Source organism: Pipra filicauda, unplaced genomic scaffold, assembly GCF_003945595.2.
Source record: "Pipra filicauda isolate LSUMZ 115617 unplaced genomic scaffold, ASM394559v2 scaffold520_size808073_pilon, whole genome shotgun sequence".
NCBI classification, from domain to species: Eukaryota; Metazoa; Chordata; class Aves; order Passeriformes; family Pipridae; genus Pipra; species Pipra filicauda.
The window spans coordinates 499,183-512,333 of NW_024104666.1; the positions used below are offsets into that span (position 1 = coordinate 499,183).

General features: G+C 51.0%; 1 protein-coding gene across 5 annotated transcripts in view; it reads right to left on the reverse strand.

The window, feature by feature from the left end:
• Positions 1-13,151, reverse strand: part of MTMR3 (myotubularin related protein 3) — a 79,413-nt gene that overhangs the window by 2,393 nt on the left and 63,869 nt on the right. For 3 of the 5 annotated variants that reach the window (XM_039386995.1, XM_039386994.1, XM_039386996.1), the window contains 6 exons: positions 11,573-11,758; positions 10,018-10,188; positions 7,609-7,754; positions 5,547-6,945; positions 3,640-3,750; positions 3,094-3,182 (listed from right to left, as the gene is read on the reverse strand). In XM_039386995.1, the coding sequence (XP_039242929.1) occupies positions 3,094-3,182; positions 3,640-3,750; positions 5,547-6,945; positions 7,609-7,754; positions 10,018-10,188; positions 11,573-11,758 (2,102 nt within the window). Of the gene's footprint in view, positions 1-2,444; positions 2,704-3,093; positions 3,183-3,639; positions 3,751-5,546; positions 6,946-7,608; positions 7,755-10,017; positions 10,189-11,572; positions 11,759-13,151 lie in introns of those variants that run through there. The other 2 variants (XM_027740902.2, XM_027740901.2) reach the window with 2 other exon arrangements.

Genomic DNA, 13,151 nt, shown 5'->3' on the forward strand with positions numbered 1-13,151 from the left:
CAGCTCTCTGCCATGTCATCATGGAATCATTTGGGTGGGAAGGACCTCAAAGCCCTTCTCATCCCACCCCCTGCCATGGGCAGGGACACCTTCCACTAGCCCAGGTTTCTCCAAGCCCTGTCCAACCTGGCCTGGAACACTTCCAGGCTGGATGTGCTGCAGAGGAGCTCAGGGATGGTGCCACCACCACCCTGCAGCACAGGGCTGAGAGGGCTGAGCTGGAGCCACAACAGGCCCCTCCTGCAGGAGGACGTGGGAACTGTGGGGCTGTGCCCTGCTCAGAGCCCGGATCCAGCCCGGGGTCACAGCGGGACGGATGTGGCCGTGCTGGGAGGAGCCAGGACTCTGCTCCAAGCTGGGACAGATGGGAACACCAAACCTCATTTCAGTCAGTGCAGCCCCCCCAGTGCCCCCACAGCAGCTCCAGCAGTCCCACACTCCTGCATCCAGGACACTGAGCCAACAGGGACCATGCAAAGCCCGGGGCGGGCAGGCAGGCGTTCCATGCGGGGCAGCACTCACGGCATTCCCGGGAGCTGGCACATGCACCTCACTGGGGATGGGCACAGCTCAGGCAACTCCCTCCTCCTGCACCCCTCACAGCCTGTGAGCCCTGTCCTCCAAACTCATCGACTCCGACAAGGAGCTGGGAGCAGCACTCCAGGGACCTGCATTTCGCAGTTGCCCTTCCCATTAACTCCTTGGCATCAGGATTTGGTGCCCTCCTTGTTCTGTGCTGGAGATTTGCTGCTGCCAAGAGACTGCCAGGGAATTCTGCTGACACCCAGCAGCTCCAACTAATCCTTCCTTTCCAAGAGAGGAGATTTCCAGCTGCTGGTCACTGATGGGGAGAGAGGGAGCAGAGAAATCCCATTTCCCACTTCAGTGGACTCATTTCCTCAGTTCTGCACAGCGGCTCCGAGGCTCGGAGTGGGAACTCCAGCACAGGGACCAGCCTCTGCACAGGCTCTGGAGTCCAGAGGATCCTGTTAGAAACCCCTGTCAGAAACACCCATGGGAGTGGGAACAGCCCCTGAGGTGTCACACAGCAACACCCTGTGGAGAAGCAGCTCCCACAGCCCCAGCTCACTGCCCAAGGAATGATTATCCTGCAGCAGCTCACTGCTGATGGATGAAGGAAAAGAGAACCACAGGGATTAAAACAAGTATCTCTTTGTTGGAGCTCAACAGCTTCCTAACATATGCTGGGGGTTTTGTTGTTTTATTCCAGATAATGGTGCTCTGTAGCTGCTCTCCTGAGATTTGGAAAGCTCTGGACAGCTCATCCTTCCATCCTGGTGGTCCCCTGATTCACTTCAGGGATTAGAATGAGATGTTAAAAAACAGGCTGGAAAAGGGATCTTGCTCGTTAGAGAAAGGGGGACTGAAAATCACACTCCCCAAAATGCCAAATCACAGCTGTTCACCCAGTTTGGTGATCCCGACCCTCAACCAGCCCTGGACCTGCTCCTGCTACAGGATTTTCAGTCCTTCTAAAACTAGTGGCAGGTTTTTGTCAACAGCATGCAGAGCAATGTTGGAATTGTTTAATAACACATGGATCTCTCCCAGAAATATGGCAAAAAAGGGAAGGATCAAAAATAAATGGATAAAACTTGCAGGGCAGTGCCCTCCCAGTGAGCAGCACAGCATTCTCTGTCACACACATGGGCTGACAGTGAGTGTTAGTGTGAGACACATCCCGTTTAAGCTCCCAAAAGCCAAGTCCTAAAAGCCCCTTTGTGAGGAGAGAGGCCTGTTCACACGGATCCAAACACCCCCAACCTTAGTTCTGGTGATTTGTAGGCAAGTGAGAAACAAAGAGGGGGAACAGCCCGAGTTAGTTGGGAGAAGTCACCCAGGAAAGGCAGACAGACAAGGGGCAGAGGCTGCTGGAAATGCTCACCAGAGCTGATCAACTCGGTCAGGGTCCCTGCAGGGGGAGAGAGAGCTCAGGGAACAGGCAGAGGGAGCAAACAGTGGCAACCAAGAGAGCTGGAAGGTTTTATCCTGCTCAAGGCCTTACACTGTGGTTCAGCTCCTTTCCACCCCCAGGGAAGGGGTTGTGGATGTTTACTGGGGAGACACTCGTGGTGTGGGTCTCTGCTCACTGGACATGGCAAAGCTGAACACACAAAGACACTCCAGGGAGATGTGCAGCCATGTGAAACCCTGAGGCCATTTTAACTCCTCGTGCTGTTGGGGTGACCTGTGTGTATCCAGGCTCTGGGAATTCTCCTGAGCCCAGGCCTAGGGAACAGCCTCATGATATAAATTTGCACAAGCACAGTGGACATGGAAAAAAAAATCATTCCAATTCTATTTGTTCTTCCCTGGGTTTGATCAGCTTTACAAGACTAATTGGAGCAAAATATAAACCAGACACGAACCAAGAATGATGTTCATAACTCTTTCTAACTTCAAAAAGCAACAGAGCAGCAGAATGTGGTAACTGCCATTTATTTAAATGCTGGTTCCTGTAATAGTTTTTGCATGTCCAGAAACCAGGAATAGGAATTTATTTGAAATAGAACTTAGAAACTGGAGATTTTCTGGTTTTGACCACGTGGCCTCTGCCTCCTGCTCTTCATTAAGGCCCTGCTGCTGCCTGAGCTGCTGCAGCCTCTGTGGCAACGTCTGGCAAAGAATAATCCAGAAAACTGATCTCACATAGGTGTTCTTTTCAGATTCTGTAGGAGCAAGCTAATGAAGAGTGGAGAATGGTTAGAGAAGGAAAGAAGCAGGTTTACAACCAGCAGTGGGAAGAAGATGCTAATCCTATATTTCATGTAACTCATATATTGAATTACTGAATGCTAAGATGACAAAGCTGTATTTCTTATAAATCTAAACAGCCAGCTGCCTCCAAATCCAGTCTGAGGGAAAAAGGTGGGATCTGATTTGGCTGGGGTGGAACAGATACCAAACGTGGCTTTTAAATATCTCCTGTGCCTGAAGTGGAGCTGAGCAGGAGGAACTCGGCTCCTCCTGCTCTGACACCGCTCCTTGGGAGAGGACCCGTGTGTCCAAAGGAAGGGCCTGGCAGGTGTGAGGGGAGCAGAGCAGCGTGTCCCTCCCTCCTGTGCCCGGTACCTGCAGTGGTGTTTCCTGCTGGCCAGCCAGAAGGCGCTGTCGCAGCCGTAGCAGTGAGCGGCCAGGTGGTCCGGGAGCCACCGCGTCACCTGCAACAACAGCCAGGGGTCAGGGAGGGGCAGCGGAAGCACAGCCGTCCTGTTTGTGCTCCCAAAAGCAAAGCCAAGCACCCCGAGGAAGGTGCTTGTTCTGCTGTAAGAGCACAAGGTCAGGGCTGGCAACGGGAGCAGATGCACAGACCTGTGAGGACAGAGACGCTGGATTCCCTCAGACAGGCAGAAATCAAGCCAGAAAGTCTAATTCCCTTCAGCTAAAGGTGGACATTCCCCAAGCACGTGTCCACCTGAGGCTCCTTTCCTACTGCCCCCTTCCCCAGCTCCCAGTCTGTGAAGCAGAGGGCTCATAGGCACAGGTACTGGTATGTCAGGTGAGACAAGCGGAACGCAAGGAAGAGAGTTCCCAAGAAGTGGCACACGACCAAAGGCCAGAGGATAATTTGAATATCAGTATCCCAAAAGGAGTGATTCACAGGGATTTAGTCTGTACCTCTGTGTCCTGTTTATCCACCTGCTCCCAGCTGGCTTCAGAGAAAATCTCTGTGCTGCAGCGAGACAAGCAGTTCTGATCCAGATTGCTTTCCGAGTCGGGGATAGACGTCTGTTGGCAAACAAACACAGCTGAACAGAACCTTCCCATATCCCTGCTTCCAACCAAACAACACCCGGAATCCCCGACAGGTCAGGGTCTGCCCCTCTGGTGACAGGAGGACGTGAGGCAGAGTGGATTTAAAATCCAGTTTCTGCTGCGTTAGCGCAAAGTTCTGGCAAAGCTTTGGGTGATTTAACCAAAACCTGCTCTCTGGGGCTCCAATTCCAGGGTCCTCTTTCCTTTCCAAGGTTGTTTCACTTTCAAAAGTAAAATTAGTAATGCATATATCCTTTTGTTGGCAAAGATTCTGGAAAATACAAGCCAAATTGCATATGGGAAACTCAGAATCTGAGATATATATGTTCTATATATAGGTTTTGGGGAATAATGCTTCCTTAATATAGTCTATCCAGGTAGAGGTGGATTTTAACAGATTTAAAATTCAGCCAGCCCCTAAAATACAGTAAAATAGCAAGAAATCTTGAGTTCATGTCTTTTGTGCCTGAGGAATAGGCATTTCTGGAGCTCCAGAAGAAAACCTGCAACTCCCAAGCTGAGGCACAAACAGAAGGTAGAGATCAGGTTCTTAAAAACAGGGAATTTTCTGGAGGCACTGCCAGCCCTACGCTGCAGCTTCTGAAGGCCCTTAAAAATGGGAGCAGAATCAATCAAGCCAAAGCACCCGATTTCTCCAGGGAATCCAAGCTTTTTGCAGCGACACTGGGCCCGACGGAGCACGTCGTGCTGCGTCTCCAAGGGGAAGAGCCAAGAGGGCTCCGAGGGTTTTCCACAACAAACGTACCTGGGACTATCCAGCACCTCTGTCACTCCTAAACAACAACGAATTCCACAAACCTCCTATAAATATTTATTTTTTTCAATGTTGCAGGCATATAAACCACGTGGGAAAAGGAAATTTCTGATGGGTGTTGCGTCAGCCCCAGGAATTACAGGCAAGTGCTCAAACCCACAGGAAGGTACAATTCTCTACAGAAGTCCCAACTTTTACAACTTTAAACACTTCCAAGTAAAAGCACAAATAGATTAAAAGCTCCCTTAATTTGTTGAGAAAAAAACTCTTGTTGACATAAGGCTGCAGGAAAGCTCAGTTAATTTATGCCAGAAATTTATTCCAGTTACTGAGCCTGGAGCATCCTGGTCATCTGAAAGGGACAGTGTGAACCTGATGGGTTTGAGCTCACAAAGTACCACCTGAACCTGCAAAGCACCAAGGGATCATTCCATGCTACTGTCCCAAAAATGGCACAGATACAGCCTCAGGAAAACGTCTTTGCTCTACATGAAAACAACAGTAAAAGAGGTGTTTGGGTCTTTTAGTAAGGCCACTGGAGGTGTTTGGGTTTTTAATAAGGTCACTGAAGGTGTTTGGGTTTTTTAATAAGGCCAGTGGTGGTATTTGGGTGTTTTATTAAGGCCAATGAGGGTGTTGGGTGTTTTATTAAGGCCAGTGATGGTGTTTGGGTGTTTTATTAAGGCCAGTGAGGGTGTTTGGGTGTTTTATTAAGGCCAGTGAGGGTGTTTGGGTGTTTTATTAAGGCCAGTGAGGGTGTTTGGGTATGTCCACCTACGTGTGAGCTGCTGCCAAACACCCACCTCGAAATAAACCTTGGGTCCACTCATGGTCAAACTGAAGTTGGGTGAAAATATTAGTCATTAACTGCCATTTATCAAGTGTTTGCCCTCTTCAGAATGACCTGGAGAGCTCTGTAAAAGCCTGCACAGCCCAGAAATGCCCCCCGAGCGCCCGGTGAGCTCCAGACGCGGCGCAGGTACCGCTCACTCACCACTTCGTCTCCGTAGTCCCCGTTGAGCCGCAGGGAGCTGTTGAGGAACTGGCTCTCCAAGCGGCTCTTGAGCTCCTGCACCTGCTTCTTGAGGGTCTCCACCTCCTGCTGGTGTCCCGTCTCGATCTGGCGCAGGCGCTGCTGGATGACGTCGCTGTAGACGGGCATGCCGTCGTCGTCCAGGTGGCTGCGGGCGGGCTGGTCGGGGCTGCCGCCCGCCGGCTTCCCCAGCTGGCTGAGCACCCACTTGTGGTGCAAGTTCCTCAGGTGCAGCTGGGCGGAGCCGCAGCTGGCCGCCGACACCTGCCTGCTGAGCGAGGCCTTGAGCCGCCCGTCCTCCCCGTTCACGCAGTGTCCGTTGCTGGCGGGGAATTTCGGGGGGACGAGCCCCGCGGGCTTCTCCGCCAGCTTGTTCTCGGGCTCCGGCTCCCCGTTACACACGACCTCGTCTTTCCGCTCCGCGAAGGGCAAGGCACAAGGGGAAGGCATCGGGAGGTGCGTGGTGCTGCTACCAGAAGTCCTGTGCACTCTTGTTCCCAGTTTTTGGAGCTCTATCATGCACTCCCCCTCCGGCCTGTTCTCCAGAGTTCGGGACAGCTCGTCGGCGCTGTTGTCGAAGGGGTGAGCTCTGTGGCACGGGCCCTTAGGCAGGAACTCAGGCTTTGCTTCAGTCTCCGTTAAGGTTTCCGTGGAACTTTCGATGTTGGATGTCCTTGCCTCGGGCGGGGGTGGCAGAGGGAAGGGAAGGCCGGCCTGTGCTGTGCCGTACGGGCTCTCTGCTTCTTCGTGTTTCCCAACGCCTTCTTCCTCCGTGTCGTTCTGAGTGGAGCCCTCCAAAGGAACAGCCTGCAGCCCCCTCACCTGAGGTACCTTCTGGAGAGCGCTGCCGGGATCACCGTGCTCGTCCTGTTGTCCTCTGGGCTCAGAAGCACCTTGTGAAAGCGGGTGTGGGGCGGGTGTGGGATTGTTCGTTACGATACCTGTGTCCGCCTCGGCCTTTTCCCCGAGGTCACTGACATACTCCCGCAGATTGTCAGCTCTCTTCTCCTTATCCAGGGCCACCTCAGCCCCTTTCCCTGCTGCCTCCGGGCCACCCCTTAAGTGCTCCTCCAGCCCAACGTCATCTTTCGTGGCCTCCTGCAGGATGTTCTCCATCTGTCCCTCTGCCACCCCGGCTGCGACAGAGAGCTCGGCGCCCAGGGGGGCCCTGCCCTGCCAGCCCAGGGTGTCCCCCTCGAAGGGCTCGTCCCCGGGGGGGCCGAGGCTGCTGAGCTCCAGGGAGCGGCGGTGCTCCTGCCACTTCTCGTTGAGGCTGGGGTCGCTGCTCCGGCGGGCGGCTGTAGGCACGCTGCTGTCACAGGCTGTCGGCAGATTGTCGAAGGATCTCGTCTTTGGTAGCCTGCAAAGGCACAGACAATCCCAATCCACAGTCAGGGGATGCTTCTTCAAACATTTAGCTACTGTGGTTTAAAAGCTCCCCCCTCAATTAGGACAGTAACAATCTGTTCACTAATGGGCTTGTGGGAAGCATTATCCAGGAGCACGTTCTGCCCATCTGTAGTGCAGAGCTGCTTCAGGACTTCCTTTGTTTGCCATCAGGAAAATATGCTCAACCAGACTTCAAATATTCCCAGAATAATCCCTTTACCACCAAGCCCAAATGCTTCCAGCCTGGTCTCACCTCCTAATGAACATGTGCTGGGAGCCATTGTACAGAAAAACAAAGAAATAGTTATGCAACACCAAAAAAAGAACTCCAATTCAAGATAACTGAAGGAAAGCTTATATTCTACAAGGATATAAGGAATTTTATGTGGCTCTGTGACCCCCAGAGTTTAATTCTGTTTACCAAGCTTCTCTTTGCCACATTATCACCCCCAAAGTGTGACAGCTTCCAAACCCAAAACACCGACAGGCTGCACTGGGGCAAATCAGTCCCACATTCCCGCAAATCCACCTGGGAGAAATCCTGCCCTCCCACCACAAACACTCTCCTTTTATATCCCACAATATTCCCTGTTGATCTTACTTTACAGGAGGGATTTCTGGGCTCTAGGCTCACCTGCCCAGAGGCTGCTCTTCAGGGCTCGAGCCTGGCACAGGGTACGGGGCACAGGAGTCGTCGGCGGGCGTGGAGGGGGACGAGCAGGGCAGGTAAACAGCGCTCCAGAGCATTAAGTTCCGCACATGGCACACTGGGTACAGCACCTGAGAGGGACAACACGGGAAAGGGTCGACTGCTGGCTCCCAGCAGGCAGAGGAGTTCAGCCCTGAGGGTGCCAGCGAGCAGTGATGGTGTTTAATCAGCCACACTTGGGTCTAGAATGATCTTTTCTGTCAGAGACAGAGGCAGAACACTGATGGCCTTCAGCTCGTCCTGACTGAACTCCTGCAATGTGCTCTCTGTGAATCTACACCTTCACAAAGCTCCTGAGCAATCTGAACTGCTGTGGAATTCAGTGGCCCACTGTCAGTGCCGAGGTTTCCTCGTGTGTTGTGTTGCACTGTGCCAGTTCAGAGGGAGCTGAACTCGCTTCCAGAGGCCCCAATCCAGCCCAGCCCATCCTGGCTCTAAAGGAGACACTCACATGTACAAATTCAGTACATGCAGAAACACTTGGAAGAGACACTTTGCTGTTAAAAGGGATTCCTTGATTGTGGAATATGGTTTATGATTCTGATAAAAACACCTGGGCTCACGCTAGCAATTCCACTCTTCTCCAAGCAGACTCCCTGTGGAAAAGCAGGCAATGATAGAGGAACAGTCTGCCCCCCCAGAGGGTGGTTGGGCACTGACCAGGCTCCCCAGGGCAGTGGGCACAGCCCCAAGGCTGCCAGAGCTCCAGAAGGGTTTGGACAACACTGTCAGGGACAGGGTGGGATTGTTGGGGTGTCTGTGCAGGGACAGGGGTTGGATTCCATGATCCTTGTGGGTCCCTTCCCACTCAGAAGATGCTGTGATTCTAGGAGCAGTCAGGTTTCCCTGGCACTGAGCAGGGGAAGGGCTGTGGGGTGGCTGCTGCTCTGAAACTTTGGCTTTGTAACAGATGTGGCTGCACCAGAGGCACCTTTTGAAGCTCAAAGCAAAACCACAGAAAGATGAACCCAAGACAGGAAAATACCAAAACTCCCCCACACTGAAAGAGTCTCCTTGTTAGCACAGACAGTGTTGTCTTCCCTGAGAACAGGGGCCAAGTCCCCGAGGGCAGCCCAAGGACAGCCCTGTCCACTCATCCTGCAAGAGCCCTCTACACTCCTGCTGGGCACACCTGCTGGCATTTTCAGGGAAATTTAGATGCATCCATAGCTTCAAACATCCCCCCAGGCTGTGTCTGCCTGCTCTGCCTCAGCACTCCCAGGATGCCGTGTCAGGAGGAAGGCTCAGAGGGCTCGGTGCAGTGACAGCCCAGAGCTGTGCAGGGCCACAGCCACGGCACACACAGCCAGGAGGGTTCAGGCAATGGAAAACTCATCTTCTCAGAACCAATGTGGGCATAAAACTCTTCCCTACTCCTTAATTTGACTCTAAGGAACAAATAAAAGCCACATCTATCACATGCAAACCCTCTGCACAGTCCTTACAGCTCCGTTTATGACATCTCATACTTTCATAAATAAAAAGGGCTTAAATATTTATACAAGTTCTTTGCAGTCCTAGCCATGATGTCACTTGGTGACTGTGTGTTCCCCTGGCCATGCTCTGCACCCCTCAGTGCCTCACACAACCTTGTATCAGGCACACACTGAGGGAACTGTGAGCCCCTCCCCAGAACATTCAGTGAGCTCTTACCATGGAGCAGCCAGACTGAAAACGTGAAGGTACTGAGACAAAGATACACCAAATAATCTGAGCTACTTCTTCTGTTTAGCTTTGGGATGAATTTAAACACAGCGTCTAGGTTTGCAGGCAATTTTCTGTCACTCCTCTGACACAGTTTAGTTCTCTAGAGAGGTCTATTTATCAAACACTGAAATGTTTTCTGCTACAAAAAATACAGTAAAATATTTAGTTACAGAAAACACATTTCCAGCACGGAGAAATTCCGAGGTGGCATTTGACATTCCTCAAATATCAGCAAAATTAACACAAGACTTGAAGCATCAGCCTGAGCTGAGTGTTCCAAGGTGAATGTCAGTGGGGAGAGCTGAGCTCACTGGTCTGGAAACACCCCTCTGTTCATGGTGACAGTTCAGAGAATCCCAGAACGGTTTGGGTGGGAAGGGAACTTAAAGATCATCCAATTCTATCCCCTGCCATGGGCAGGGACACCTTCCACAAGACCAGGTTGCTCCAAGCCCCATCCTGGCCCTGAACCCTTCCAGGGATGGGGCTGCCACCGCCTCAGTTGTGGCTGAACCCCCGTTCCTCGTGTCCCACTGTTGGGGTGTTTTCTCGGGGTACCCCCCTCCTTCTGGGGACTGTAGCTGGGAGCCCCCCGGGCTCTCCCTGCAGGGGGAGGGGGATACATACAGACTCCGACTGGGAGGAGTAGAGCAGGTTTTTGAAGGCTTTGTTTGCTGCCCGCAGCAAAGACCAGACGGAGCAGGTCCGTTCCTGAGTGTGTTTCTCTCCCCTCTCTTTCGCATTGTTGCACAGGAATGTTCCAAAGAGGCAGGAGTAGGTGTGCTGCACCAATTTCACCTGCACAGAGCAATTCAGACGTGTCAGGTGGCACAAGAGATCAGCTTCACCCTCCCTCTGCACGGCCAAACCCCCTTCCCAGGGCTGACACACGATACACAGCATTTTCTGCATACCTCCTTACAAAGGAATGCAAGTGCAGTGGAATCTTTGAAAATCATAACTAAAAAAATTCAGGAAAAAATATAACCTAGAAAGACAAAATATTTGTTCATAATCAAGTATAAAGGTCACATTGATTCAAACTCACTGCCCTGCAGGACAGGCAAAGCAGAGAACCATGATTCCTGTGCTACAAAACATTAATGCACCCCAGACACGCTGGTCATTAATCCCTCAGTGCTGTGGGTCCAGCCTAACAAAATGGCTTAGTGTGAGTTTAACTTCGGGCATATAAATGACTTCCTTAGGATTATTCAGATGTTCAAATGAAGACAAGTAGTTCAATACTCCAAAAAATTAGGGGGTTACTCTAAAAAGGCCAGAACACCACGGGTATGTTCTCTGCCAGCCCCTGGAGATCAGCAGTGTGAAGTGAAGCCAGTTACTACCTGTTGTATCTCATTTCACAACCGAGTTACGCCAGGACCGTCCACGGACTCGGTTACATGGCTGAGCTGGCAAGTGGTAATTCAAGTCAGCCACAATCACAGGAATGTGCCTTAAATCTCTCAGTGGATCAGACACTTCATAAAAACTTTTACTTCTCAGATTACTGCTCCTGCAGCCCGTGACTGCCACTTCCCCAGACACCCGGGGACTGACTTTGACCATCCTGGGTGAATTCCTAATGGGAGAGCTGTCTGCTTCCAGAGAAGATAAACACAGCTCCTATCCTTTCAGCACAGAGACTGAAAAATTTCATTTTCATTTTCAGCAAAGAAACTGAAAAAAAATGAATGGAGCAGGTTGTTTTTAGAGGAGGAGTTTTCAAGTCAAAACATGATCAAAGCAGGGAGAGGTTTGTATTGCCAGTAAGGATGATTTTTTTCATGCTGTGTGGATGTTTTATATCTCTTAGGTGGGAATATTTAATTGATATAATTTCTTTGTTTTAAGTCTAAAAGGACCCCTAAGGGTCCTGCTTCTGTTTTAAGAGTGAATAGACCCCATGGAATAGACAAATAATTTTGTTTGCTGGGCAGTTTTGACATTACCTTTATCATGCTTAGGGAATAGTTTGGGTTGGAAGGGACTTTAAAGCTCATCTCATTCCATCCTCTGCCATGGGCAGGGACAACTTCCACTAGCCCAGGTTGCTCCAAGCCCCGTCCAACCTGGCCTTGGACACTTCCAGAATGTCACAGACAGGTGGGAAAAGCAGCCCCCAGGCTCTGTGGATGCCAGCACCGGTTTAGAAGAGTCTATAAAACTCTCAACTCACAAGGAATGCTTCGTTAAACTCGAAAGAGCAAGGGAACTGCCTCTGGAGCTGATGGACACAGTCCAGCCACTGCAGAAACACCGGGCAGCGCTCGTTCAGGTCATCCGAGTTCTCCCCATGGCCACAGCGATCTGCAAACTTGTGGCCAAAATCCAGCCACTCTGTCTCCACCAGCACCTGGAAACCCTGCAGGAATGAGAGGACAGATGAAGAATTCCTGTTTTCCTTTGGCTCAGTTTTCTAAGATGGTCTGAGACTCGTGGGAATCACTTTATTGATGTGCTCTCACTCTCTTATTTCCCTTCAGCACTGGGCTCATTACTTCTCTTTGCTGCTTTAGTGCCTCTGTGCTCTGAAATGAAATTGGGACAGGTATGGATTCCCAAACTACATGAACAGGAAAGGGAATAAGGCAGATTAAGTCCTCAGTGACTGGCAGGGAGGATCCTGATATGAGCCCTATCTCTCCAGGCAGGGGCGAGCAGGAACTTCATCTTGATCAAACCCATCTGGATCATGGTACCCAGCATTTGGACAGGACATTTGAAAGCTTTCCCTTGAAAATGATGGGCAGATCTGCCTGTTAGGAAAGGAAACAATCCACAACAGGACATCCAAGCTCAGGGAGAGCAGGTGCTTGTCTGGTGTACACCAGTCACAAGGCTGATTAAAGGTTCACTTGAGTGATTTCTCACGAAAATGAAAAGGGCAAAGACATTCCCAAACAGTGCCTGGATGAGCAGCTGAATGTGACACCTTGTCTTACAGGACCTGAAATCCATCACAGGGCAGGAAGGTTTCGGTTCTTGGAGGAAAGAAAAATTGTAGAGAATCTTTATTGAGTCAAAGGCTGTGATCAGAGCCAAAATAATGGCTGACAGCTGAGAAATGTGAGAGGTGGCAATGCTGAAGACTCATTTTCCTCAACATTTCTGATCCTGGCATAGACAGCTGCAGTTTATGGTTTCCTCTGGATGACAAGGAAGGCACAGGGTGTGCAGAGCAGAACTCTGCACCCTGAACAGGAGGGACAGCACTCCTTGGAGCACCAGGAGGAGGCTCTGTGCCCAGGCCAGAGCAGCATGTTTTGCCCTGGTGGATGCCAGCTTGTAGAACTCATGTGAAAAAGGATCCAAGAAGTTTCCACACTTCCATCCAAAAGGCTTTGCTGCAGCTCAAGCCTCTGGTCCCTGTGTGAGTGAGGTTTTAAGCAGCAGCTCACAGCAGTGTTCAGACACAGAGTTCTGTTCTGGACAACAAAGGCATCTTGCCCGTGGGCTGGCAGATGGAACCCAGCCAGAACATGTCCCACAGTGCTGCAAAGTGATGGGGGAAAAAATTCAGGCTGAAAAAACAGGAGAAATATAACTGACAGAGGACAGGGAAAATGTGAAACTGGAAAGCTATGCACTTGGGAAATCCAGCAAAGAGAAAGGCTTTGTCTGAGTGCTTGGCTGAGAACCTGCAGTGGGGCAATGGAAACTGCAGTAGCAGCACTTTGTACTCCATATTCCTGAGGTAAATATGGGGAAGCACAGGCCATGACTGTGCAGTTACAGCAAAGGGAATATAACGTGTG